We start from the raw sequence: 25,433 nt of genomic DNA, 5'->3' as shown, positions 1-25,433 counted from the left end.
GGCTATACAGTAGTGAAGAAAACAACCCAATTCTTGCTCTGTGAAGCTTTGATTCTAGTGGAGGAGATAGTCAATAAAACATAAACAAATAATTTGTAAAAACAAATATATAATCAGTCTTTTTAGTGGCTTCAGGCTTTTTTTTAAAATCACAGTTTAAAGACCTTTTCTCACAGTTTTAAAAACCTATCTTCTGGTTCCTACTAGTGTGATGTAATTCTTTCATAGATTTAAATCTTTGATCCATCTGGAATGCTAGGTGTGATCCAACTTAACTTTTCTCTAGGTACTTTATTAATTAGAATAAGACTGGGTTGCTGTAACCAAGGGCTGCAATGTGCTATGATTTAAAGAATATAGAAGTTGATTTTTTACCTCACTTAACAGTTCTAGTGTGAGCAAAACAGATCAGTAGAACAGCCCATGTCCACTGGTCATTATGAAATTCAGCTTCGTTCTGTCCTGTTGCTCCAGTCATTGTCACTATAGTTATTTTCATGGTCTCCTTAGTAGGAAGAGCAAAGGAGAGAGTTTAGGGCAAGTGAGGAGAGCTTGCAGACATAACTGCAGCTTGCACTAATCAAAACTTAAGTCACATGGAAACATTGAGCCACATGGGAGCTGGGAAGCCTCTGCTGGTCATCTGGTACCCAAGAAGGGAAGAAGGAATTTTGGTGGAGTCTGGCACCTGTGGCTCACTAACCCTAGCTGAAGTCAGGAAGATCGAGGTTCAAGGCCAGCCTGGGTATATAGTCATGAGACTCCATCTCCAAAAATAACCAGAGCAAAATGGACTGTTCAAACTCCAGTCCCACCTCCCCCGCTCAAAAAAATAAATAAATAAATAAAGAGAGAAATTTTGGTGGAAAAGTAGCAATGTCTTCTACATTGACCAGTCATTCCAATACCCTCCAGCTCTCTTGCCACCATTGGCTGAGCTAACTGGCCCTTGACATCCCCAGAGCATCACCCTAGTCACTTCAGTTTTATTGCATAGTACCAACTTTTTTCCTTTGATTTCTTTGTGTGTGTGTGTGTTTGTGTTTATTTGGTTATTTTTCTTGTTTTGTTTTGTTTTTGTTTTCAGGCAGGGTATTGCCATGCTAGCTCAAGGTAGCTTTAAACTGTCAAACTTCCTACCTCAGCCTCAAGGGTGCTAGGATTACAGATGGGCACCACCCATATCCACCTTTTGTTTGGTTTCTGTAGTAGAAGTTCCTATATATGTTTTGGTCTGTTTCTGGGATACCCATTTATCATTGGTCTGTATGTTTATGCATACACTTAAGTCACACTGTTTTCACTCTCGAAGCTTACTGTTTTCTTCTTTTGGTAGGGATAAGTTGTATTTTACAGAATTTTCATATTTATAGTTTATATGTAGTGTTTAAATACACACACATATATAAACATAAACTTTAAAATAGTCATATCTAATCACCACTTTCTCCTCTCGGAAGACTTGTTAATGTTATCATGGGGACCTTGTACAGAAAAGCTTTGTTAGAGAGGGTTCACACCTTTAAGGGGTTAATTTTTCTGGTTTTGAGGTTAGTGTCTTAGAGTTCCTTTGAGAAGTGCTGATCCAAACTCTAGTTTTCCTTCTTCTTTGACCCCTGAAGCTTATGTAATTGAAGTAGGTGGGAAGGATGACCAACTTTTATCATGTTGTATTTATTTTATTTTAATACATGATTTCTGATTGTGACTAGGAAACTGATACTTATTTCTTTCTGTACTAAAAATAAACTTGGAACCTTAAAAACATAATTTTCCTTAGTTTGGGGTGAGGAAGAGATGATATTTCAGAAATTTACTATACGAACTTGTATGGACACAAACTTGGGCAAAGTTTTACGTATATTGTATATGATACACAGTGCTTGTTATTTTCTCATGTGTGTGTATAAAAACATTCAGCTTTTGTCTTTGACTTTTTTACTATCAAATAAAACATTTGCTCATGAAGCATATATAGATTAGTTAATTATTATAAGGTGAATATTTTTTGTGACCTCCATGCAGGTCAAGAAATAGCATATACTAGACCTTTCCTTACCTTTCTTTATGGTTTTATCATGTTGTTGTTAATATCTACCACTATAGTTTATAATTTTGCCCATCTTTTTTTAATGTCTTATGTCTCTTAAACCTCAGGTTTGTCCCTCTATCTTTCTTTCCTTTACAGTTTATCTATTGAAGAACCTAGCCATTGGACTTTTTCTCCCTTCTGTCCTGCCTCCTCCCTCCCTCCCTCCCTCACTTCCTCCCTTTCTTTCTCTTTTGACCATACTGGAGTTTGAACTCAGACCTTTTGCTTGCTAGGCAGGCAATCTACCAACTGAGCCATAGCCCTAGTTCTGGATTTCTAGTTTCTTACTGGCTAGATTTTGGTGAGCGCGTCCTCGTGATTCAATTCAACTTGTTTTGTGGGAAATGGTACCAGGGATGTTCATAGCTATGGGATAGATCGTAATTTCATAATTTTTAACTTTTTTTTTTTTTTAGTGGACAGAACCAGAAATTGTATGTCTATAATACACACACACACAATACTTCATCATGCTGATACTTCCAATTCAAATTCAGTTTAAAAGGTTAACTTTTTTGTTTGTTTTTTGCTTTTTTGGTTTGGATACAGGGTCTCACTGGGTAGCCCAGGCTGCCCTCAAACTTGAGAGCCTCCTGTCTCAGGCTCCTTATCCTGGGATTACAGGCATATACTACCACACCTGGCTTATTTAACCTTTTCTGTGCTACAAGCATATTTCTTTTTTTATTCTTTTATTCTGGTTCTCAAAAGCAAAAGGCAATAATAGAATTAAAACAGAGCATAGTTACTCTTTTTCTTTCATCAGGGTATGCATACAATATTCTCAATACTGCTGTAGCACTGACACTGCACTACTGTGTATGATCCCTGAAAAACCAATAAAAGCAAAAATTTTGTGTGTTATTTCTATTCTTCCCTTTTCAGGGTGAGGGGAGAAGTTGTTTATAGTTGAAAAATTTCCAGATTTGAACAGGTAGGTTTTAGATGATGTTTGAAGGTGGAATAGTTTTAACTTTGTTAGGTGAGATACTGGGTTTGTAGTTATGTTCAGAAATGGTCCGTACCTGTTAGAAAATTTGTGGACAATATACCATGATGTCTGGGATTTTCATTAAAATAGCTCAGGAAAATAATGGGCAGAATAGAAGAAGTAAGATTTCATATTTTTGGAATTGGGGAGTAGGCTGTTGCTTATTTTTGAAACGAGAAGGTTAAAAATGGGGTTTCTTATACCTTCCTCTCTGTTTCTACGTAAATTGAAATATCTGTAAAAATATTTAAGGACCAATTTTATAAACAATGACAAGACATATGGGAAAGAAGGCAATGAAGAAATGACTAAAAAAATAGGTGATTTACTTTTCAACCTGGTGGTTCACCTGAAAGGCCGAACATTAGGGACCCTGGTTCAAAGACAATGGAGAACATCTTGAATGAGAAGAAGAGAAGGCTGGGGTGTGGGCCCCTGAGGGAAACCAAGATTTTAGGGATGGGTGTCAGAAGAGGAATCTCCAATCAAGAAAAGTGGAACCAAAGCATTAAATACCCCAGAGAGTGGAGCCAGTGAACCCCAGCAAGGCAAGATCCTAAGGAAGAAGGGAATTATCAACATCTCTTTTGAACAAAACAGACGAGTAGACACCTCATCATTCTCAGCATCACCCAAAATGCTAGAGGGTGGAGGATTCCTGGGTCTTATATTATTATGTTATTCCTAGATCATAATCTCTAGGGAGTAAGGCTGTGAAATCTGGGTTGAGGGTGTGAGGGCTAATGGGAGGACTGAAGAAAACTATAACCTTGGACTGGTGGAGTCTATGGAGGCAGCTGGTATAAGTGATCTTCTAGAATGTTTCCTGCAAAAGAAAGAAAAGAGTAGATAGGGGAGGACTTGGGTCTGACCCAGTTACCATTTGGGTGGTAATTTTTGGAGTCATTGATGTTTATTATAATATAAGACAGAGTGCCTGCAAGTGGGGAGATCATGAATGCTTCTCAGTGCAGGATGACAAGGAGTGCCTTGGTCCCTGTTGCCAGAGCGATTATTTTTTGGAGAGAAATAACTTTTATTGATTCAGGGAAAGTTCAGAAATCATGAATTTAGATCTTCCTTTTATTCATTATCATTTTGAATAATGAACTAAAAGAGGGCACCAAAGTCTGTTTAGTGCCTTGGTTTAGCCTTATGACCCATCCCTGAGGAAGAGGGAAGGATTGGGTCTGGAGTGCTGGGCAAAGACCACCTCCACCTTGTGTTCTTAGTTTTCTTTTTCTCCATTTCCTTGACTCTTGTTAACTAATTGTCTTGAATGTGTAGAACCTTCAGAAGGGGTTGCCAGGTGTGGAGTATTATTTAGTTATGTACACAAGCTCCTCCACTTTGCTGTAAGGTTATGTCCTGATAAACTCACTGTAAATTGAAACTATCAGAATTTGAAAATTCATTTACGACACTAACCTAGCGAACCACCATAGCTTAGCAACACAGTCCTCTGTGGAGTTTGGCTGTTTCCCTTTGTGATCATGTGGCTGATAGGGAGCTGCACAAACTTGCCACTGCCCTTGTCAGGAGAGAAGATTGTACTGCATATTGTAAGCCCAGGAAAGAATCAAAATTCATAATTCCAAGAATCATTTCTACTGAATGTGTGTCACACATCTTAAGTTGGGGACTGTGTATTTGGAGTCCTATTGGAGAGATTCCCACATTTTCACGACTTTGTAATAACTGTATTCAAAGGCTGTGGGTAAGAACCCTGTTCCTTATCTTTTTTCTGCCTCAGGGTCTTTGTTTGGTTTTTAATAACAAATGAGTTTCATCATTTTCTACCCTGTAGGCTTTTGCTTCTGTGCACTTGGGGTTGTTACATATTTTTAAAAATTAATTTCTTTCTCTCCATTTAATAGAGTACATTGTTCAATTTTGCTTTGAACATTGCTGCCCTGTGTAGGTCAGTGAGTGCAATGAGTTGGGTGGGTAATGTTTTAGTTGCTTCCTTTTTCTGATCTCTTTCCATCCACTATCCATCCAGAACCTCTCTCTGCCTCATCCCCTGTCTCCTCCTTGTTTTCTGTTGTGGTTACTTAGATGCTAACCCTTTCAGCTTGTGCTCTGACCCTGGTACATAACTCTCTTTCTTTCTCATGACTGTATTTATACTTTTGATGGATATATTTAAATGAACAGCTGTGCATTTGTTGAGTCATACCACAATTATCTGATTTTGCTTTAGCTGCTCGACTAGCAAAAGCATATTTTAAGCTAAATTGTGAGAGAATTCCATTAATCACATTCGCACCGGGGGAGGGGAGAAGAGAAAGACCACTAAGAAAAATCTTTTTAAAGATTAATTAGTGATTTCATTATTTAGAGTAGGTTGATTTAGTTGCTATTTAATGTGTCACTTGGAAAAACTATACAAAGGTGTAAATAACTATAAAGTGTTTAATGATATCAGCCTTGTAAGCAAAATTCTCTAAAATAATTGATGTGCAGATATGCTGGTGCTAGTCTATTTAGGTAGGTAAGGAGTCCTTAAAAGAATATGTTTTCTGTAAAGACCAGGATTTATAGCTTATAGCTCTTGAGTTCATTGACTAGGTGTTCTGTTTTAAGGTTCTTGAAAAGATGACACCTAGTACAGAAGATGTTACAACTTTCTTTTCTTTTCCTTTTTTTTTTTTCTCTCTCAAATGTACTAATTGCTAACTGTAACCTCTGATTGGATCTCTGGCTTCCGTCAGCCCCATCTATTTTTCTCTTGACACTTTCTCAGGGTTCTTTCTGAAGGTTATTAATAGGCATGGAAGCATGGCTTTCCAAATAGCGTCAGTAACTGTTAGAAGACTTCAGGGGAGATAATATGTCAGTTTTGGGTTTGTAGGAGATGTATTTTCAAGCTGCAGAAACTGTCTCAGAGGTCACTGGGGATGACTCTGGGCATATCAGCTGGTGTCTGCAATGAGAGATCCAAGCAGGCTTTTCCAAATGGGATATTGTCCACCAGGGAGTTTTCTGGTATACCCAGAGTCTGCCAGGTATCTTTTTGTTTGGCTACTTCTCTTGGATGACACCCTTGAAAACTGAAATCCAAGTTACAAATGGTATCTTTTAATTTATCTCAAATACCCAGTTGCTACTATATTCAATTGAGATCATAGTCATTTCCTTGCCAAGCTAGAGAAAACTTAAACTACACATTCCTCTCCCACCTAAACCAAAGTGTTGCAAGAAGCTAAAATTAATGTGTTTTAATTGATACTGAAGTGCCCAGGATGGAGATGTCAGGTTCTTATTCTCATGACACTTACATTTTGGTGTATGGAAAAAGGAGAGGGAGAACACAATGAAAACAAAGCAATAAACAGCAGATTTTGCCCTGTGTTCAGTGCTCTCAGAAAGATATAGTAGGGTCATATATTGCATGGGGGTGGGTAGGCAGTCTGAGAAATGAATGGGCTTGAAGTGGGTGGAGCATAAAGGGTAGTTTCTGTTTTTTTTTTTTAACGTCCACAGACATATGATCTATGTTTCCACTGAGAGAAGGATAGGGGGAGAAAAGAAAAGAGAGAAGGGGAGAGAGAGAGAGAAAGAGAAACTGTTCCCCCTATCCTGATACCCCTTCTGTCTTATTCCCTCCACTGCAGATTATTATACATTGATCAAGTGAGCCTTGGAATTGGGATGGTTGTATCGCCTCATAGGTGCCTGCAGCATCATTTGTCTATTAACAGGAGGTATAGAAAGGTCTGTGCTATTAGGTTTAAGGAAAACTAAAGGTTATGCAGTTAGAAGTGAGACAGAGGGCAGGGGCCATCTCTAACTGAGGACTATGGGAGGAAATGGGATTTTAAGTGCACCTAGTGGTTCAAATCTTAGAGTTTTATGGGAGGGAATGTGGGTTAAAAAAATGTCCTCCCCACCCCAAAGGCTCCTCCCCACTTCATTTGCAAACCAGAAGAAGAGGGAGTAGAAGCCAAGATCTGTAAAGAATACAGCAAAACAGCTGGGAGATGGTGGAGGCCTCTTATGTGAAACAAAGCAGGGGAGTGGAGCTAGAGACAGAGGGAATGGAGCAGAAAATGAGGGACAGTCTCCATGCAGTCAAGCATGTCAAAATCAACATGGTATCTAGTGGGTGATTAATACATTGGACTCTCATAAGCTTAGTTTAGTTTTTACTTGTATATCTTGAAGAGGGCAGCAAAGTCATTTTTGTTCCGGGTATAAATAAATTTGTATTGTTTCTTACAGGGTAACCTAAAGCTTTCAGTTTTCACTCAGTCCAGCCTTTCTTTCCTTCGTCTTTTTGCAGATTATATTGTTTTCTTTCCCTTTTTCCCAGGCATATCTTAGGTCCATCTGTCACAGCTGGAATGTCTGTAGTGTAACTCTTTCAGTCAAACCCCTTTCTTTCCTGAAATAATCTATAATTATTTCCTCTAACCACAGGATGAACAGATCCAGGGACTGGTTTACAGTTCTATATGACTTGTCCAAGAAGCTATTTGTATTCTATTGCAAAAGATCAAATTACATGCTAATATTCTGAAAGGAACACCCTACCAGAAACCCTTCAGCAGCAGTGAAGTCTATATAAAACAAAGCCCTGGCAACTTGCACATTACCAGTTCAGACAGAGTGTGGTGTTAAAAATATTTAACAGGTTATTTGTGAAATGAAGAAAAGACCCTGACTTAATTTATATGGCATGATGGCTTTGGTTTAGCTTTTCTTCTCAGGTATTACTGACAGCCCATGTCTCTTTCACCTCTCCCAAAGGCTCAGGTAGTTTGCAGCAAGCTTCTCTTTGGTTAGCTGGGTTTTTAAAAAATATGTTGTCTAATCAGTTACAGTGGCTGGGTTTTGTCCTATATTGAGTGGTTGTAAGTGTGTTTTCCTTGAAGTTTCATGTTTAGACTTTGTCTTACTGGGTTTAAATATGCATTAAACTAATTTCTGTTTTTATTTTGGGGTATGAATTATAAGAGAATTGAAGAATGGGTGGGAAATAGATGGGAGTTGGAAACCCCTTACACTGTCAAGTTGTTTGACATCAAAATCTTTTCTTCTGGAGGCAGAAGGGTGGGGTGGGGGGAGATAATTGGAAGTTACAGAGTATATGAAATTAATTTTGAGGTTAGAGAAATGGAACGAGGACATGATTGAAAGGTGATTGGAATAACCATAAGTAAAGAAGCTCAGAATAAATTAAGGCGTGGATAAAATGTTAAGGATGACCAAACTGGATTTCTAAACTATGCCTGGCCAGTTAGTGGATGTTTTATAGAATGGTGGTTAAGACCACTAAACTCTGGTCAGATGTCTTGGATTTGATCTTATGTCCTTGGGTTAGTTACTTCCACCCATCAATTTTCTTCTCTGTGAAACAGGGTTACTATATCATAGAATGTTTTAGGAAGAGAGTGAATGAGATAATGCATATTGATTCCTAAGCACAATGCTAGGCTCGTGAGTATTATGGTGATAATGATGTAATGTTGACAGACGATTAAGAGAAAACAGAATTCCTCTAATTCTTTCTCTACTTTGCCTCTGTAAAGTAGACTGCATAAATATATATATATATATATATATATATATATATATATACACATACATATATATATATATAAAGAAAAAAGCAATTATGGAATAGTGGTGAGAGTGCTTACAAGTGATGAGTAGGCATAGGTAAAAAAGTGACTTCGTGTGAAGAGTATAAAAGTCATTCAAAATGGACGAGTGATTGTCAACAGTCTTTCAAGATTCTTTTAAACTCAGATTGTTAGAAATTGAAGAGTATCAAGAAAATCCTATTAAATAAGTAGGTACTCAGTAAATTATGTATTGAACAAATATCCCAATTTGAGTTTAGACCACCAGGCCAGCCAAATGAACACTTTGTAGAATTTTCTGATAACCTTCCCATTATTTTCTATATTATGGATAACAAACTGGGTGCTGCTCATAAGTCTAGATTTAAGAAATGGTTTATCAACTAGATTGTTCTAATATGGTTTCCAAAAGTTGAATATGGAAGTACATTACACTCTAATCATCCTGTGACCAGTATCAAAATGAGTTTTCCCCGTGGTACTGGGAACTGAACTAAGGGCCTTGTACTTGCCAGGCAAGCGCTCGTCCACGGAGCTAAATCTCCAAACCCAAAATGATGTTTTGGTAGTGTATTGCAGAGGATTTGTGGCCTTATCTAGTTACAAAATTGTGATGAGCAAAAGAAGTGCTGAACTGGAGCTCAAGCCTTCATTGTTGGAAATGGAACTAAACACTAGCGCTTCCACTAGATGTAAAGATGTAAGGCTGATCTACCAGTGAAGTTTGAAAAGCACTATGGGGTTTGGAAAGTGATTCTGCTATGCGCTGGTGATTGTCTGTTTTTAGTAGAGTATATGGAAATGTTTTATTTCCCAAGAAGTTTGGCCTGAGACATTACAAGAGATGGTACTGATTTAAAAGGAGTCCCTTAGTCAGGCAAGAGATCCCTGATTTAAAAGGAGTCCCTTAGTCAGGCAAGACATCCCTCTAACTATTTCCTGAACAGTGGTTTTCCTGTGTCTGAAGTCTTAAGATTAGTTACCAGGAGAAGCAAAAATTCCTAGTCTGAACTCCTTCAGGTAGTATTTTGCAATTTGCAGTAGCCCATGATTTTTTGGTTAGAGATTTTCATAATTGATCCTACCTAAATGAGATGAGCAGTTATGATTACCTGCTTATTACAAGTTTATTTCCCATTTAAAAATATTTAGTTGTATGTATAAAATATTCCTACATTAAAATATATCTATCTCATTTTCCTTGACTATTAGATTTCCTTGATGTTAGAACAACCAGCGAGGTTTCCAAAACTGTAGCACAGTAGCATTTTTGTCAGGTATCAGGCAGGTGCTCCAAAATACCAGGTGCCATTGGTGATGTGGTATAGTAGAAGGACTAAGCATTTAAGGAGTAAGGCAGTGGTTTTCAAAATGTGGTCCAAGAATCTTTGAGTCAGGACAGTGAGACTGTAAAGGACACAAAGGACATGTGTACGGCTAGATCTTCTGTGTGTACTTTAACCAGAAGAATAATTCATTCTGTAACAGAATGAATGTAGAATCATCCTGGTGTCTTCTAAGTCAAAATAGAGATTGCAAAATGCAAAACAATGCAGTTTTCTCCCTTTAAAAAAATACAGTTCTTTAAAAATTTATTTTAAAAATAGGCATTATGTTTATTTTAATATGATACAATATTTTTAAAATTCTCAGTAAATATCAATAGATATAACTCATATAGACAAGCCCCTCAGTAATTTTCAAGAATACAAAGAGATCCTGAGATCAAAAAGTTTGGAAATAGGGTTCAATGGGTAGAGTAACTGCCTAGCAAGCATGAGACCATGGGTTCAATCCAGTATCACCAAAAATAAAATAAAATAAAATTTTAAAAGTTTGAAAACCACTGGAGTAAGGTATCCCTGGATTGACTAATTGTGTCACTCTCATTTTCCACAGTCAGTCTTTCTTGCCAAGAGCAGGGGAGTTGAAAGTTTATGTTAGAAAAACATGTTTTAAAATTAGAAATAGATCTTTGGGGTTTTAGTTCAATAGTTTGGCATATTGATTTTTGGTTTGTATTTGTTTGTTTTTTGAGACAGGTTTTACTATGTATCCCAGGCTGAACTAGAACTCACCAGCCACCTGCCTCAACCTCCCAAGTGGTGGAATTACAGGTGTGTACTATCACACCCAGATTGGTGTTTCTTGCAATTAAAATATAACCAGAGAGTTCCAGAACATTTCTCTTTCTTCATTCTGTTCCTCTTTGGTGTGCAGCTTTTTTTTTAAAGCTACTGTTAAGCAGTAGATTAGGTTGGGGGACTGCATTTATAATTCTTTTTCTGCCTCCTATTTAAGCCTAACTTGTTTGCATAATGACAATCTGTAAATACACTTGGTTTTGTGTTTTGGGTTTTTTTGGGCAGCATTGGGGCTTGAACTTAGGGCTTTATCCTTACCAGACAGGCTCTCTACCACGTGAGCCACATCACCAGCCCTTTTTTGCTTTATTTTTAGAATAGGGTCTCACTTTTATGCCTGGGCTGGCCTAGACTGAGATCAGTCCTCCTATTTACACTTCCTACGTAACTGGGATGGCAGGCATGTGCCATCATGTCCAGCTTTTTATTGGTTGAGATGCAGGTCTTTCTGTTTGCTGGGCTGTCCTTGAACCAAGATCTTCCCTATCTCTGTCTCCTGAGTAGCTAGGATTACAGGGATGAGCCACTATGCCCAGATGGACATGGAATTGTTTTGGCTTTGTGGCATGGAAAATATGGCAACAATGATTGTTTTTTAGATTTTTTTAAAAAATCATGAAAGGGTTCTTTATTTTGAGTTTTGCTAGCTGTTAGCGTTTATTGTTACCTGAACTAAACTGTATGGATTAAATTATGGGGATAGTCTTCCTTTGCAGTTACATATGGTGGGGATGGCTGCTAAGTTTTTAGAATTTAAAGTCATATTGAATTTATTAATTCTGGGAGAAATCTCTCACTCTCTCTCTCTCTCTTGGCAGTATTGGGGTTTGAACTAAGTGCTTGCTAGGGAGGTGCTCTACTGCTTGAGCCACACCTCCAGTTCAAGAGAATTCTAATTAAACAAGTATTCAGTGGGTATCAGCTTGGCCCTGGCAGTGATGAATGAGTGTATAAATTTTGGTATTTTGGAGTTTAGTCTTAAGAGAGATGTTCAGAAGTACAGTAAGTATGAATATGTAATTATAGTGATTTCTATGAGTGAAAATTAACAGTGTGGGAATAAGGTATTTGAGGGTTTATACAAGCTTCTAGAAGGAAGTGACATTTGAGACTTGAAGGGTGAGTGGTAACTAGGCAGATCATGTCTTAAAAGAAGGGCCATCATGTACCAAGGCCCAGAGGCAGGCAGGAACTGTGCCAGTTAGATTGCTAGAAGAACAAGGTGAGTGGGGCTAAGGAAATCAAGGAATGGAAGATAGTGGAGCAAAGAGAGGTAGGTGACAATGAGGATTGAGAGGCAGACAGAGATATTAAGTGTCTTACCTTGGATCCCTTTGATGCCATACTCCCAATGACCAAAGGAACCCTCCATTCCACCAGCTCTTAAAAGTTCTACCACCTCCCAGAAGTGTCACCCTGAAAACCAAACTTTTAACACATGGGCCTTTGGGGAACACTCAATATCCAAATTATAGTAATGCACAAAATAGAATTTTAAAAAAATTAAAGATGAAATATTTAAGATATTGCAAATGGTGATGGTAAATTGCTTTTAATGAAAATCTCTAGAGAGTAAAGATGATATTTATTACATATGACAGTGGATGCAAATCCACTTAAAAAATTTTGAAATCTGGGGAGACTGTATAATGTCTGGTTGACCTGCATATTATTCCTGTTCTCTAGTAAAGTGTTTAAGAAGGGACTACTAGGATTAGGTGATGTCAGACAACTGTTTTCTTAATCTTCTCTGGTGCTTGCATTAGTAACCTAATTAATCTCTAGTTTCTTTAATGATTTTAGAACACTCAGTATTTGGGGAGGGCTCATTCTCTGTAATTAGAAAGAATAACTTATAATTCCACTTAAATGGATCCTTGACACTCTAGTACATGACTGTACTCTGTAAGTATATCATCTATACTCTTTTTGTAATACCCACTCTTCCAAAGATTCCTCATGAACTACTAGACTGTCATAGGGAACTGAGACAGACACAAGTAAACCTGTCAGTTATTTACTACTTTATTATGTTAAAACAGTTTAATGAAAAAGATTTTAGAATTGTTATTCCTAACTTAAAGAGTTTCCTCCCATTGCCTCTGAATGTGTGTACCCATTCTGGAGTTGTGTGGGTATATGCCATAAGCATGATTCCAAGCTGTGTTCAACAAGTTCTGGAGAGCTGAAGTCACTTCTGGTGGAGAGGGTTTTTACCAAGTGTTAGTCCATTTTGTTGCTATAACAAAATACTTTATATCAAGTAATTTATAAAGCAATTTTTTGGAGACATCTTGCTATTATAGCCCAAGTTGGCTTTGAACGCAGTCTTCCTGCCTCAGTCTTTCCAATAGCTGAAATTACAGATGTGCCTCTCTGCACTTGGCTAAGAAATTTGTTTTATACATCTAGAAGCTTGGGAGTCCAAGAACATTGTACTAGCATCTGTTCAGCAGTTCCCTTTATCCCCTCCTGGCTATTAGAGAAAGGATAGAATGAAATATAATTATGAAAAAGATAAAGAAGAGTAAGTTCTCATGAGAACTTATAAGGTGTGATAGCAGTACACTGAGTAAACAATCAGATCACCAACCGAAACAATTAATTTTAAGACAATCGGCCAGACAGTATCTACTCCAAACAGGTTACAGATTTTTGACTTCTGCTTTGAAGCTACAGGAGTAAGATAGTTACTGGACTGTTTGTCAAAGAACTATACCAGTTTTCCCAATTTTACTATCCAGAAAATTGCACTTAACCAAACTGCCATCAGATTCCTGATATTTGCATGAATTACTCAAATGGAAAAGTTCTTAACTCAGAAAATCAGACTTCTTTGAATGTAGTTTTAGGCCAACACCAACTTAAAATGTCTTCCTTCCTTCCTCCCTCCCTCCCTCCCTCCCTTCCTCCCTCCCTCCTTTCCTCCCTCCTTCCCTCCCTTCCTTCCTTCTTCTCTTTCTTTCTCTTTTCTTTTTTCTCTCCCCTCCCTCTCTTCCTTTTATCTTTTGATTGTACTGGGATTGGAATTCAGTGCCTCCTGCTTTCTAGGCAGGTTCTCTACCCCTTCATACCCCCAGGTCTTTTTTGCTATGGTAATTTTTCAGACAGGGTCTCATGTTTTTGTCTGGGACTGGCTTCTGACTACAGCCCTCCTACCTATGCCTCCCGTGTTGCTGGAATCACATGTGCATGATACCGTGCTCGGTGTGTTGATTAACTCTTTGCCCCAGTGGTGGAGAACTATGATCCTCCTGATCTCCACCTTCCTAGTGGCTAGGATTAGACCTGTTCTCTGTCTCTTGAGTAGCTAGAATTACAGGCGGGAGCCACCATGCCTGGTCCCAACTTGAAATTTTCTGTGAGTGATAGTTCTATATATTACAGATTTGCATGATTTCTTATTTATTTATTTATTCATTGTTTTTTGGTGGTACTGGGCGGGGCTTTGTGCTTGTTAAGCAGGTTCTCTAACACTTGAGCCATGCCTCTAACCCCATGATTTTTTATTTTAAAAGTTTTCTTGTCTTAATTATGTCTATCCTTTGTTAAAGTTGAGGTTAGTGTGGAAGAGTACCACTTTGCTTTAAATGACATCTGTGTGTTTTTGTTCGTGTTTTTCTTTTGGTTCTGTGATGATGTAGGCTCCTTCAACTCCAGTCCTTTAAAAGAGAAGTAAAACTCAAACAATAATTTGTCTTGAATTATTCAGTCTCTTATCTCTAGCATCATATTAGAAGAATGTGTTCATGCTTCTTAGAGTTTTTAATACACTACAGGTGAATATGGGTGATTGATGTACTTTCTACATTAATGAATATAGAATTTTTAAAACTTTTTAAATTGCCATAAGAAGAGGACTAAGGTAGAAAGGAGAAAAATAAAGGGAATGAATCAATTCAGGATACAATACATATATACATGGGAATGTCACAATTCAACTCTGTATAGATATTGTAAACAAAAATGTCTTTCTTAGAAAACAGTGCAGGGAGATAAAACAGGTCCTGTCTGGGGTTTTGTATCAGTAGGAGAGGGGAGGATGTAAGGAAAGAGTGAAGGTGGGTGAATTTGGTGGAAATATCATATACTAATATATAAAAATGGAAAAATGAGATCTGTTGAAACTACTCTAAGAGCGGGGTGAGAGGGGATAAAGGAGAATGGTGGAGGGGGTGAATTTAACAAAGATATATTGTAAGCACTTTTGTAAATGTCACAGTGTGTCCCCAGTACAACAATAATAAGATAATAAAAAATAAAATGCCCATTTCAATATGGTAAGATACTATTCAAACCTAAAATCTTTGGGAATGCATTTTCTTCAACCTTTATACCTTTACTCCCTTCATTTTCTTAGCGAGTTCTTTGTAAGAGGGTAGGTTCAGACAAGGTTACTTTAGAGAGAGCACCAGTCAGGTAAATCTGACTGACTCCTTAGATGATTTGTTTATACCTATGAAAAGGGAATATGCTTAAGTATACCAAGAAATTAGGCAATATATGTTAGGAATTTTTAAGAAGGGCCCTCAGTGGCAGTTTGAAGATTGCATGCCTAACTTCATGTCATTGCAAGTGAATTTTTTCTTTTTACTTATATGTCTCCTTTTCCCTCCACAGTTGTACAATGGTAAATGGAGTGATGATTCTTCCTGTGCTAATGATGATTGCTTTCCCTTCCCCGAGTCTGGAAGGTAAGTAAGTCACAGCTATTTGGGTTAGGACAAGTGTGCTGTGTATTGTTTGGCTTAGTGTAAACTAGTTAGTTCTTAATTCTACCAGACTTAACACACCCTTTTTATAAATGAATATTTGGCAATGTCTCTTGACTATTTTGAAATGCAATTCTGATGCATATTTTATTCTAATTCATATGCATATACATCAATGTATAATTTAATATTAATAACATTTAATTATATTTAATATAATTCCACATAATGCCCCATCAGAAGTAAATGTAAAGGAGAAAGAGAAAATTCTATAGTTAAAAATAAAGCATTATATATAAGCAAATGCTGTCATAGTCAGGCACAAGCACATTGAAGACATAATGAAGTATGATAGTCCCCTTTATCTGCAGTTTCACTTCCCACAGTTTTAATTGCATTTTGTCAACCATGGTCCAAAGATATTAAGTGGAAATTCTAGAAATAAATAATTCATAAACTTAAAATAATTGTAATTGTAGTATTTATTATTTTATTTTCATATTATATTATAATTATTCTGTTTTACTATTACTTATTAATTAGTTAATGTGCCTAATCTATAAGTTAAACTGTATCATAGGGCACAGGAAAAAACATTATATTTTAGGGTTTGATACTATCTGTGGTTTCAGGCATTCATGGAACATCTTCGAACATATCCCCTAAGGAAAAGGGGAGCTTCTGTTGTGTATTCACGTACCTATATATGTGACAATCTGATATATCTTCAAAAATAGATTACTACTTTAGGGTTGTGTTTGGTGGCTTAGTTGTCACAAATGTCCTTACCTTCAGTGACTGAACTTTCTGAATTAATGAACAAATTTTGGTAGAATCTTAACAAAACAGAGAACCATTGACTCTCTGCCATAGTTTGGATCTGAAATGAGCCACCATGGGTTAAAGACTTATTCTCTAGCTTGGCACTAGTGGGAGATGGTGGAAACTTTAAGAGGCAGGGCCTGTTAGAAGATCTTCTGATACTGGGGATTTTCCTCAAAGAAGTTTGTGGGACCCTACCCTTCTTCTTTCTCTCTTTTGCGCCTAGCCATGAGGTGAACAGGTTTACTCTGCTATGTGCTCCTGTGGTGGTGTACTGTGCTGCCACAGACTCAAAGCAACAGGTCAATTGGCAATGGGAAAAACCATTAATCAAAATAAACTTTTTCTCTTTTTATCATCTCAAGTATTTGTGATATAGTAATGGAAAGCTGCCTAACACACCCTCAGCTTATGTAGTAGTTATATTTAAAGGAAGTTTAGTATACAATAAAAAATATAATATACACTTTGTATTTTATGAATAACAGAGTTAGGTGTTAGGTTAAAGTAATTATGTAAAGGTTGTTCATATAAATGAATGTGTAGTGGGACATAGCTATGTCTTGCTCTGGTTGGGCTGCTATAACACAAAATGCCATAAAGTGGATGGCTCATAAGCAACAGGCATTTATTTCTCATAGTTCTGGGAAGTCCAAGTTCAAGGTGCCGGCAGAATCGGTGTCTGGTGAGGACCCATTTCTCATAGATGGTGCCTTCTCCCTATGTCTTCTTGTGGTAGAAGGGCTAGCTAGCTCTTAGGTCTCTTTCACAAAGGCACTATATCAGCTCCCACAAGCCCCACCTCCTAATAATATTACCTTTGGTGGTAGTAATTGACATGGATTTTGGGACGACACAAGCATTCATACCATAGCAGGCTAAATTTTAGCTGTTGATATCATATGCATTTCAAGGGATTTGGTCTTTTCTTAGCTTCACCCCATCCTACCCCAACTCCTGCCATTTTCAAAAAGTTGTTTGGTGATAGTACTGTCTTTTGAAAAGCACAAAGTAGATAGCCAAGAGAAAAATAAAATAAAATTCACTCATAACTCTATGTACTTATATGTAATTGCTTTCAGCATGTTGGTATATAACTTTGTAGATATATAAAGTACAAACTCTATCTTACCTAACATAAATAGCTGTGCCTACTCTATTTTACTCAGGTTCTTCCATGAAGAGCAGTGCTTATGGCATGAACCTCAGCCTTGTTATGATCATATGGGATATAGGCTAATGCCCCTGATACAGGTTCTTTGGTCTGTTTTATATAATTGGTGAACTTCCAATGAGGCATATAATTAAACAAGTTAGTATAATCAACACTATGGAAAAATCAGTGCTTAATATACTAGAAGTCCATTTTGCTGTATTTTAGACTTACAATATTTGATCTGATCCTATCTTCTCTCCATATTTATTGACATATATGTCTCCATTGTCCTATATGGAAACTACTAGTCACTTGGAGCACTTGAGATATGAATAATAGGAGTTGAGATATGCTGGATGTTTAAGGTTCGAATTGGATTTTCAAAATAATAAAAATGTAAGTTTCACCTATTCTTTTTACTTCTGTGAGAAAATTTAGAATTATAAAAGGTGGCTCACATTTTTTTTGTATTGGACAGTGCTTTTAGAGTCCAATCCAGATAGTTATAGTTTAGACTCTGCTCTAAGCAATGTTGTCAAAGACATTGCAGTAACACAGCAGTTGTATCAATTAGTGCCAAGAACATTTGGAAAAAAGATCCTGTTGCAGTAATGTTGAAAAAATTAATAGGAAGAAATGGATTTGTATTGGAGCTGGAAAAATTTGTTGAGTTAGCAATAGTTTTCACCTAGGGTCAATTTTACCCCCCTAGGAGGTACTTGACAGTTCCTGAGGACATTTGTATCAAGCATGTTTCTAGGATTTCTTCCCTCCTTTTAAATTAATATGCTTATTACTAGAAATATCTAAGACTCTTGATGACTGATTTCTCTTCAAATTCCACACCTTTTGCTAGATACCTTATCAGTTGTATATGTTCTTAAGCAGTACCTTTGGGTTTCTGTTGATATCATGGATAGGCATGTGATAGAGGCAAATACAAGAAAAGAGAGTGGAAGAGAAATAGAGGTAGAAAAGTAACCTGAAGAGAAAAGAAGGGATGGAGAAAGAATGAGGAAAAGAGAGGCATGAAAATGGCATTAATGGTGCAATGTTAACAGCCTTGTTACTGGTTGTATTTTCGTTTCCAGCTCTTAAACTGTTTGAAGAATCCAGCAAATGACCTCTTTCTGTACAGTGGAGATGCATAATGAAACCAGTTAGTCTGGGTTAATATGGAAATGGCTCTCAACTAAAATTTTGCTATTTAAATATACCACCACCTCTAGGATGCTTACAGATATGGACAGGAGTGTGAGAAACAGCCCATTATCTTTGGGTTGAAATGCTGTCTTTTTAAAGAACATCCAGTGAGTGCTCTAAGCAAGAGTGCACTAATCATAATAGCTGTTGTCTTAGTGGTTGTTGTCTTTCTTCTTGACTCAACTCTGTTAACTGTCAACAGCATATTGCATGAAAGGTACTCTTTATTTTTATATATTTATTAGGATTTTTTTTAAAAACCACAGAAGAATCCTATTAGTAATACACTTCAATATATTCAACATTAGTTGTAAAGAATATGTTAAGTAAAAAATGCTTAACCAAAAGGGGTAAATAATAGGGCAGATAACAAAAATCTTTTCACTACCACTATAGCTTACCTGATACTTAGCTTCTACCAAGTTTAAAAGAAAATATGCCCGTATTTCATGTTTACAGAGCAACAAAAGCTGCTTTGTAATTGTGCATCAATGATGTTAGATGACATTGTAGGGGCTTAAGTAAAATTCATGGAGATTTTGTTCTAATTTATTTTGTTATATAGTCTTAGTTCTTTAAAACAAACAAACAAACACAGCAAAAAGGAACAGACATGTGATATGCACCTGTAGTCCCAGCTACTAGGGATACTGAGGTGGGCAGATTATTTGAATTCAAGGCCAGTCTGGGCAACACAGGGAGACCCTGCTTTAAAACAAGCAAGCAAGCAAGCAAACAAACTAGGATGGGGAAAGATTGGTCACTGAATACTTAGCTATAGTTAGATGGGAGAAATAAATTCTGGGGTATGGTTGCATAGTAGGGAGACAATTGATAATGTGTATTTCAAAGAAAGCTAGAAGAATTTGAAATGTTTGAATGTTTTCTCCATAAAGAAATGGTGTTTGAGATTAACATGCTAACTGATTTGATCATTGCACAATGTATACTTGCACCAAAATGTCATATAGTACTGGGAAATAAATGCAGATTTTATGTGCCAATATTCCACTGGCCATAAAATTAAACAGCTTTTACCTCTTTTGTCTCCCAAATGTCCTCCTTTCCCCTCCTGCCTCCTCCCCTCCCCTGTTCATTTTTATTAGAAATAGTGATAACACTTTAAATAGTAGGTCCAAACAGTGATTTAGATAAGAGTTTGAGTAAACTTACTTCAGAACATTTCTCAAACTCTATGGAAGCCTAAATATTCCAGGCAAGAAAAAAAAGTATTTTTTGTGGGGGGAAATGCTGCCTATAGTAACTACCTTTTTGATGATTACAGGTAATATCTTTTGAATGCCTACTATGTGCTCTAACATGACAGGACTTTTTTTGGCAGGGGGATTGCTTTGGATTGGTTAAAGCTCTTAAGGTTTCATGGCCAACAAAAAGTATAATACACTTTGAGGAATAGTGTTCAAGAGCTTCAATCATTACTAATTTTCTACAAAATATTGCCTCCCCCCCAATTTCAGTGCCCTAAATTAGTGACATCCACATTCACTTTCTGTATGGTGCACACTAGGATCTAGTTCAATCCAGTCTGTTGGAGAGGGTGAGAGGAGAGCTATAATAATAGCAAACAGTGAGGCCCCTCACCTGGCTTTGTGTTTTTTACTTCTCTTGTCTCTCCTACCAGTAATCATCTCTCATGTTCATTATCTATATGACTTCTAGCTGCAGGAAGAGTTTTATTTGCTCTCACTAGAAGAGCACTTGAGTCCTAATTACCTGTATATTCTTCTCTTTCCTTCCCATTAATGAGACTAATCATCCCCTAACACTGCTATTAATGCTACCAGGGAGAAGACAGATCCTCCACACTTGGCTTTCCTTTTGTCTCTATGGATTTGCAGGTGAAGACCATGACACAAGTACTTAAAATGGAGTAATGCCCCTTTTGAAATATTTCAAAGCTAGAACAGGCTTCATTGTATTAAATTTACCAACCATAGTTAGACTTTATGATAGCAAAGGAGTTTGGACTTAAACAGTTTTGTTGAAAGAGATTTCAGCCTGTCTTAGAGCAGATTGCTATGTTCTAAATTATTCTTTGAGTTGACTGGATTTTAGTATTTTCAAAGCCATCACCACTCAGACTTTCCAACCCAATTACCCAATGAAGGAAGGAAAAGGATAACTTCAATGGACTTTTGTTAGGGTTCACAAAGGTGCCCCTCTTTGCCACTGGGGGAAAGAATAGAGTAAGCCTTTCTTTGAATTTCTCATTATTGAGTTACTCAGGAAGTTCTCGAAGGGGCGAATGAATGTAAAAGAAATGTCTCTGTATTAAATTTGTTGCTCTCATTTCTCATATAATTTATCCCTTTTGTCCAGAATAAAATCTTTTTCTTTATGATATCATCAAAACAGAGACGGTTTTAGGGAGAGAGATGAGATGTAATTGTGCTTTTTGCCACTACTGGACCCTACAATATAAATATCTGGTGAAGCTGTATTCTTTTAAGATTGTTTCTGAATTATCAAATTTTCTTACATAGGAAAATGATTCTGTATGAGCAAGAGGACCTGCAACCAAGCTTGTTTTTAGCCTCTCCTTCCTGGGAAATGTTTGTTTCCTCTGAGTAGTTAAAGTAGAGCCACATCCATTTATTTTTTTATTTTAAATAGAGACTGTAAGAAAGGAATGACTAGCACTCACTACAAATTCACATCAAACAAAGTGAAGTATTGAACAGGTAGAGAAACAAGTCTAACACAAAAGTTCATGAAGAAGTTTCCTTGTGGTCAGCAGCAAGTGTGTTGAACCATAGTTTCTAAGCTTTCACTTTTATAAAGATAGATAAGTCTCAAGAGTGGGATGAGAAGTAACATTTGTTCTGTAGGAAAACTGGTAATACAGCAGGCTTAAAGGACTGTCATTTATGCAGCTTTCATTTTAGGAAAGAAAGAGAAAAAATAAGGAAAATAAAACACTTTTGAAAATTAATTTCAACTCTCAAAACTAACTGCCCTCTGGAACTTCCTTCTACCACAAGGATGACTTTAGGCAAACTTCCATAGGTAATAATATTCATAATAGTCACAATTACTCAGAACTCATGTCATTCCAAGATAGTGTAACATACAGGGTGCGGTGGTTTTCCAAATTCTGACTGTGAGTCACAGCAAGAAATGTTTTAGAGTAGGACTCAGTGTGCATACAGGATCCACTCACATCTGAAACAATACTTATATGAAACAGTAATTACTCTTAATGTGTTTAATGTGCCCCTATTTCTTCTCTTTTTAAAATTCTGTCAGTTTTGTTTCACTTAAAAAGATGGGCTAAATTGATTTCACTCTCCACTAAGGGGGTCAAAGCCCATAGTTTAAAAAAAGAAACACCAGCCTCTTCAGGTAAACGCTTTGATCTTGGGTCTTCTGGCATGTTCTCCAACAAAGCTGGCCTAGAACCTTTTATTTTTTTCACAACTTCATCCTCTGTCTCCAAGCCAGTGATTTGACAGGAAGAAGGAAGTTTACATTTGCGCCTTCTCAGTCTTGTTCATAACACTGGAACAGCTGCTGTTGGATTCTAGTGAGCTGAATCCGAGTCCCACAAGCAGAGCAGGGTGTTTCCTAGAGTCAGGGTTAATGCTCGGTTAAGGCAAATTCTTTGTTTTGGGTTAGAACAGAATGTGCACTTTCTGAGGATATGTATATTTTGGGGATGTGGGAAGGAGAGCAGGATAGGAGGAAGAATGAGAAATTCCTCATGGAAAGGTGGTGGTAAAATTCACTTGCAAGAAAAAAAAAAAATAACCCTTCCTCTAGTTTTTATTCAAATGGTGATGGGGGGCAGAGGTGGCCTTTTCTTTCTTTTTTTTTTTTTTTTGCTGCATTTGTTTTTATCTTCTGTATTTGTCTTGGTGCAGCTACAAAAACAAAAAGTAACCAAGCCCCAGAGATTCATTTAGAAAAGTTGTAAAGGATAGAAAAGAAAAATACAGCATCCATAAGCATGGTTTAGAATTTGACTCTTGTGATGTATTTAATATTGTAGAATTACAGAGTCATGACTTCTCTTCTTCTTTAATTTCATGTCCTAGTTAATATACTTCACAATTTCAATTTTGCAGAGGGTTAGGATAGTTTTTTGATGGTCAAATGGTGTTGCTGTCAAAGTGAAAGGTAAGGCTTTTAGCTGTGCACAGGAATCAAGCTTTCTTCAGAAAAGAGACAGAGCCTGACACTATCATTGCCCTTCTCTCTTCTGGTGTGGTCATTTTGCCTCTCTGTGCTTGTTATCACATGGTATGATGGAGTTAGTAAATGCACCCATCTTGTAGTCAGGGACCATAGCGAATAAGAATGCAAGATGTTGGACACAGAGTGAACCTAGACTGTGAGAGGCTGGGATTTGGTCATGTTTATTGTATTTAGCTCTAGTGTCTAAGACACTGCCTGGTATGTAGTTGGTGCACAATAAATATTTGACAATGAATCAATAATGTTGCTACAATATTATTGAAATATAAAGGTGATAGTAGCATAAGAGATAGAAGTTGTAAACCTGAGGTTATAACACAGTACCGGTATTTTCCTTATAGGGAAGACCTTCAGGTCACGCTGGGCTGGAGTTGGGAAGACAGAGTTTTGAAGGATGAATAGGCACTAGGCCAGCAAAGGAAGGACTATTTTAGGCAGGGGAAGGATGGAGCCAGAGAGGTAATCCCGTGGGGTCACAAGAATACAAGGGATTAATTAAGATTGAGAGTCAAGACCTGGCAGTATGGCAGAACCTTGTGCCTAAAGTGTTTGTCTTGTAATCTGAAGGCAGAGGAGAACTATGGAAAGATCAAGTAGAGGCCATTGGTATGTTTTGAAAGAGTGGAATGATAGAAGTAGATCATAGATTGTGGAAAAGGAATGAGAAAAACTAGTCCTCCTGCAGTTGTGGGGCAGGCCCACCTGCTTGCTGCCTTTTCAAAGTCATCCTAACTGTTTCAACTAAATGGTGTCAAGCTGAAACAAACTTTAGTTTAAAAAAGTAGAACTTTGTTACAAGTAGCTAACAAATAACATAACAGCAGCAAAAGAACAATAATCTAATAATAATTACACCGCTAATTTTATTATAAAAACAGAAGTCTGAGCTGCTGACTTTTCTAGCAACTTTTGCAAGATATTTAAATCCTTCTTAGCTGGCCCTTTGTTCCTTTGTTGCCATGGAGTGTCAATAAGCCTAGCTCAGAATAACCCAGGCAGTGAAATGAGAGGTACAGCTTGCTCACTGGCATGTTGGCTGGCCAGGTTACCCTGTTTATGTTGCTTCTGTCTTGGGAGGAGCACTGGGCAGCTGGTTGTCTTGGCAGCTGTGCAAGGTGTGTGTCTCTTGGCTGCCCACAGTGTGAAATGGAAGCAAAACTTGCTGCCTCTTGAGCATGTGCAGCTACCAAGTGAGCTGATAGCAACTGAAAATAGCCTAGTGAGCACCTGTCCCTTTACACCAGCCCCTGGCCTGCTGCCAGCTAGGACAATGGAGACTCACTTGGTGGACAGGTGAGGTCTGGGCAGATTTTAATGACTCTTAGGAAGAGCTGGTGATGTTGACCTTGCTGAAAGTGGAAGGAAAGAAAGAGGAGGGAGGGAGGGAGGGATGAGGGAAGGATGGGGGGGAGTGGGAGGGGGGAAGGGAGAGTGAGAGAGAGAGAGAGAAAGAAAGAAAGAGAAGGAAGAAAGAAAAAGGAAAAGGCCTCTGACATATCTGTTGGGCGCTTGTGTGGTCAGTGAGACCACTGTGGCTGTGTATGTACAGTATGTGTCTGAAGGTTCCATTTAATTGTCCTTTCAGCTAAGCAGTGGTCCAGTAGACCAAGATGTAAGTTTTCTCTTAGAAGGAAAGAGTCTAAAAAACTCTTGGATGGCAGCCACCTATAGCTTCTGCTACCTCAGCTTTAGAAAGGGGAGGCATTGAGTTAAATTATTTTATTTTATTCTGTACCTACTCTTTAATTCCTAGTGATTATCAATAGATGACTTCAACAAAGAGTCTCCTTGCTAGGTTGTTATTTCTCAGCAGTTCCAATGTGGACACACACTGAATTACAGAATAGAACCATAGCATGTTGGGAGCTGTCTGTTCCCCTTTGGGATTCCTTCCATTTCCTTCTGGGCTTTCATCTCTTTAGCAGGCTTGCCATTGTTGGACAAGCTTGGCATGCCAGTGTGGATGGAAGCAGGCTCTGGAAGGAAATACTTCTGAAATGACTGGCGGTATTAAAGCTACTATTTAAAAGTGACCCTTCGTAGATACTTAGGTTATCTTTAGGCCAGCAGCGATCTGCTGCTACAGGAGCCAAAGGGACTCTGTGGAAACTCCCGCCTGTTGCCCTTGCCTGGGTTTGTGTTCAGTTATTCTTGCTCCCAAGCCAATGGCCTTGTGACACATCTCAGATTTAGCTAGCTTTCCTTAGCCAAAGTCCAAGATTATCATGGAAGGTGGGAATGGTTTGTCATGCTGCAGAGATTGAGGTGGAAGGATGGAATTTTTGAAAAGCCAGTTCTGGTTCACAGCACTCTGAAGAAATGCTGTCTCTTCCCATTGACAAACTATCAAGAAATACCTTGAGTATTTCTGTGGACTTGGGATAAAACAGTAAGCTCAAAATGACCTGCCTCATCCTTCTCATGGTGACTGAAGGGTCTTTATTTTATACTAGTAAGCCAATCTTCTTAAATGTGTTGAATTTAGAATTAATGAAATCTTTTTGGATCGT

General features: G+C 37.6%; 1 protein-coding gene across 9 annotated transcripts in view; it reads left to right on the top strand.

Annotated features, from left to right (window-relative positions):
* Window positions 1-25,433, top strand: part of Acvr1 (activin A receptor type 1) — a 127,425-nt gene that overhangs the window by 53,864 nt on the left and 48,128 nt on the right. For 8 of the 9 annotated variants that reach the window (XM_074070835.1, XM_074070829.1, XM_074070832.1 and 5 more), the window contains one exon: window positions 15,436-15,509. In XM_074070835.1, the coding sequence (XP_073926936.1) occupies window positions 15,443-15,509 (67 nt within the window). In that variant the 5' untranslated portion in view covers window positions 15,436-15,442. Of the gene's footprint in view, window positions 1-15,435; window positions 15,510-20,992; window positions 24,217-25,433 lie in introns of those variants that run through there. The other variant, XM_074070837.1, reaches the window with a different exon arrangement.

The sequence above is a fragment of the Castor canadensis genome, chromosome 4 (genome assembly GCF_047511655.1).
Source record: "Castor canadensis chromosome 4, mCasCan1.hap1v2, whole genome shotgun sequence".
Lineage (NCBI taxonomy): Eukaryota > Metazoa > Chordata > Mammalia > Rodentia > Castoridae > Castor > Castor canadensis.
Note: the sequence above shows the minus strand (reverse complement) of the source record. Positions and strands in the feature narration are given on the sequence as shown.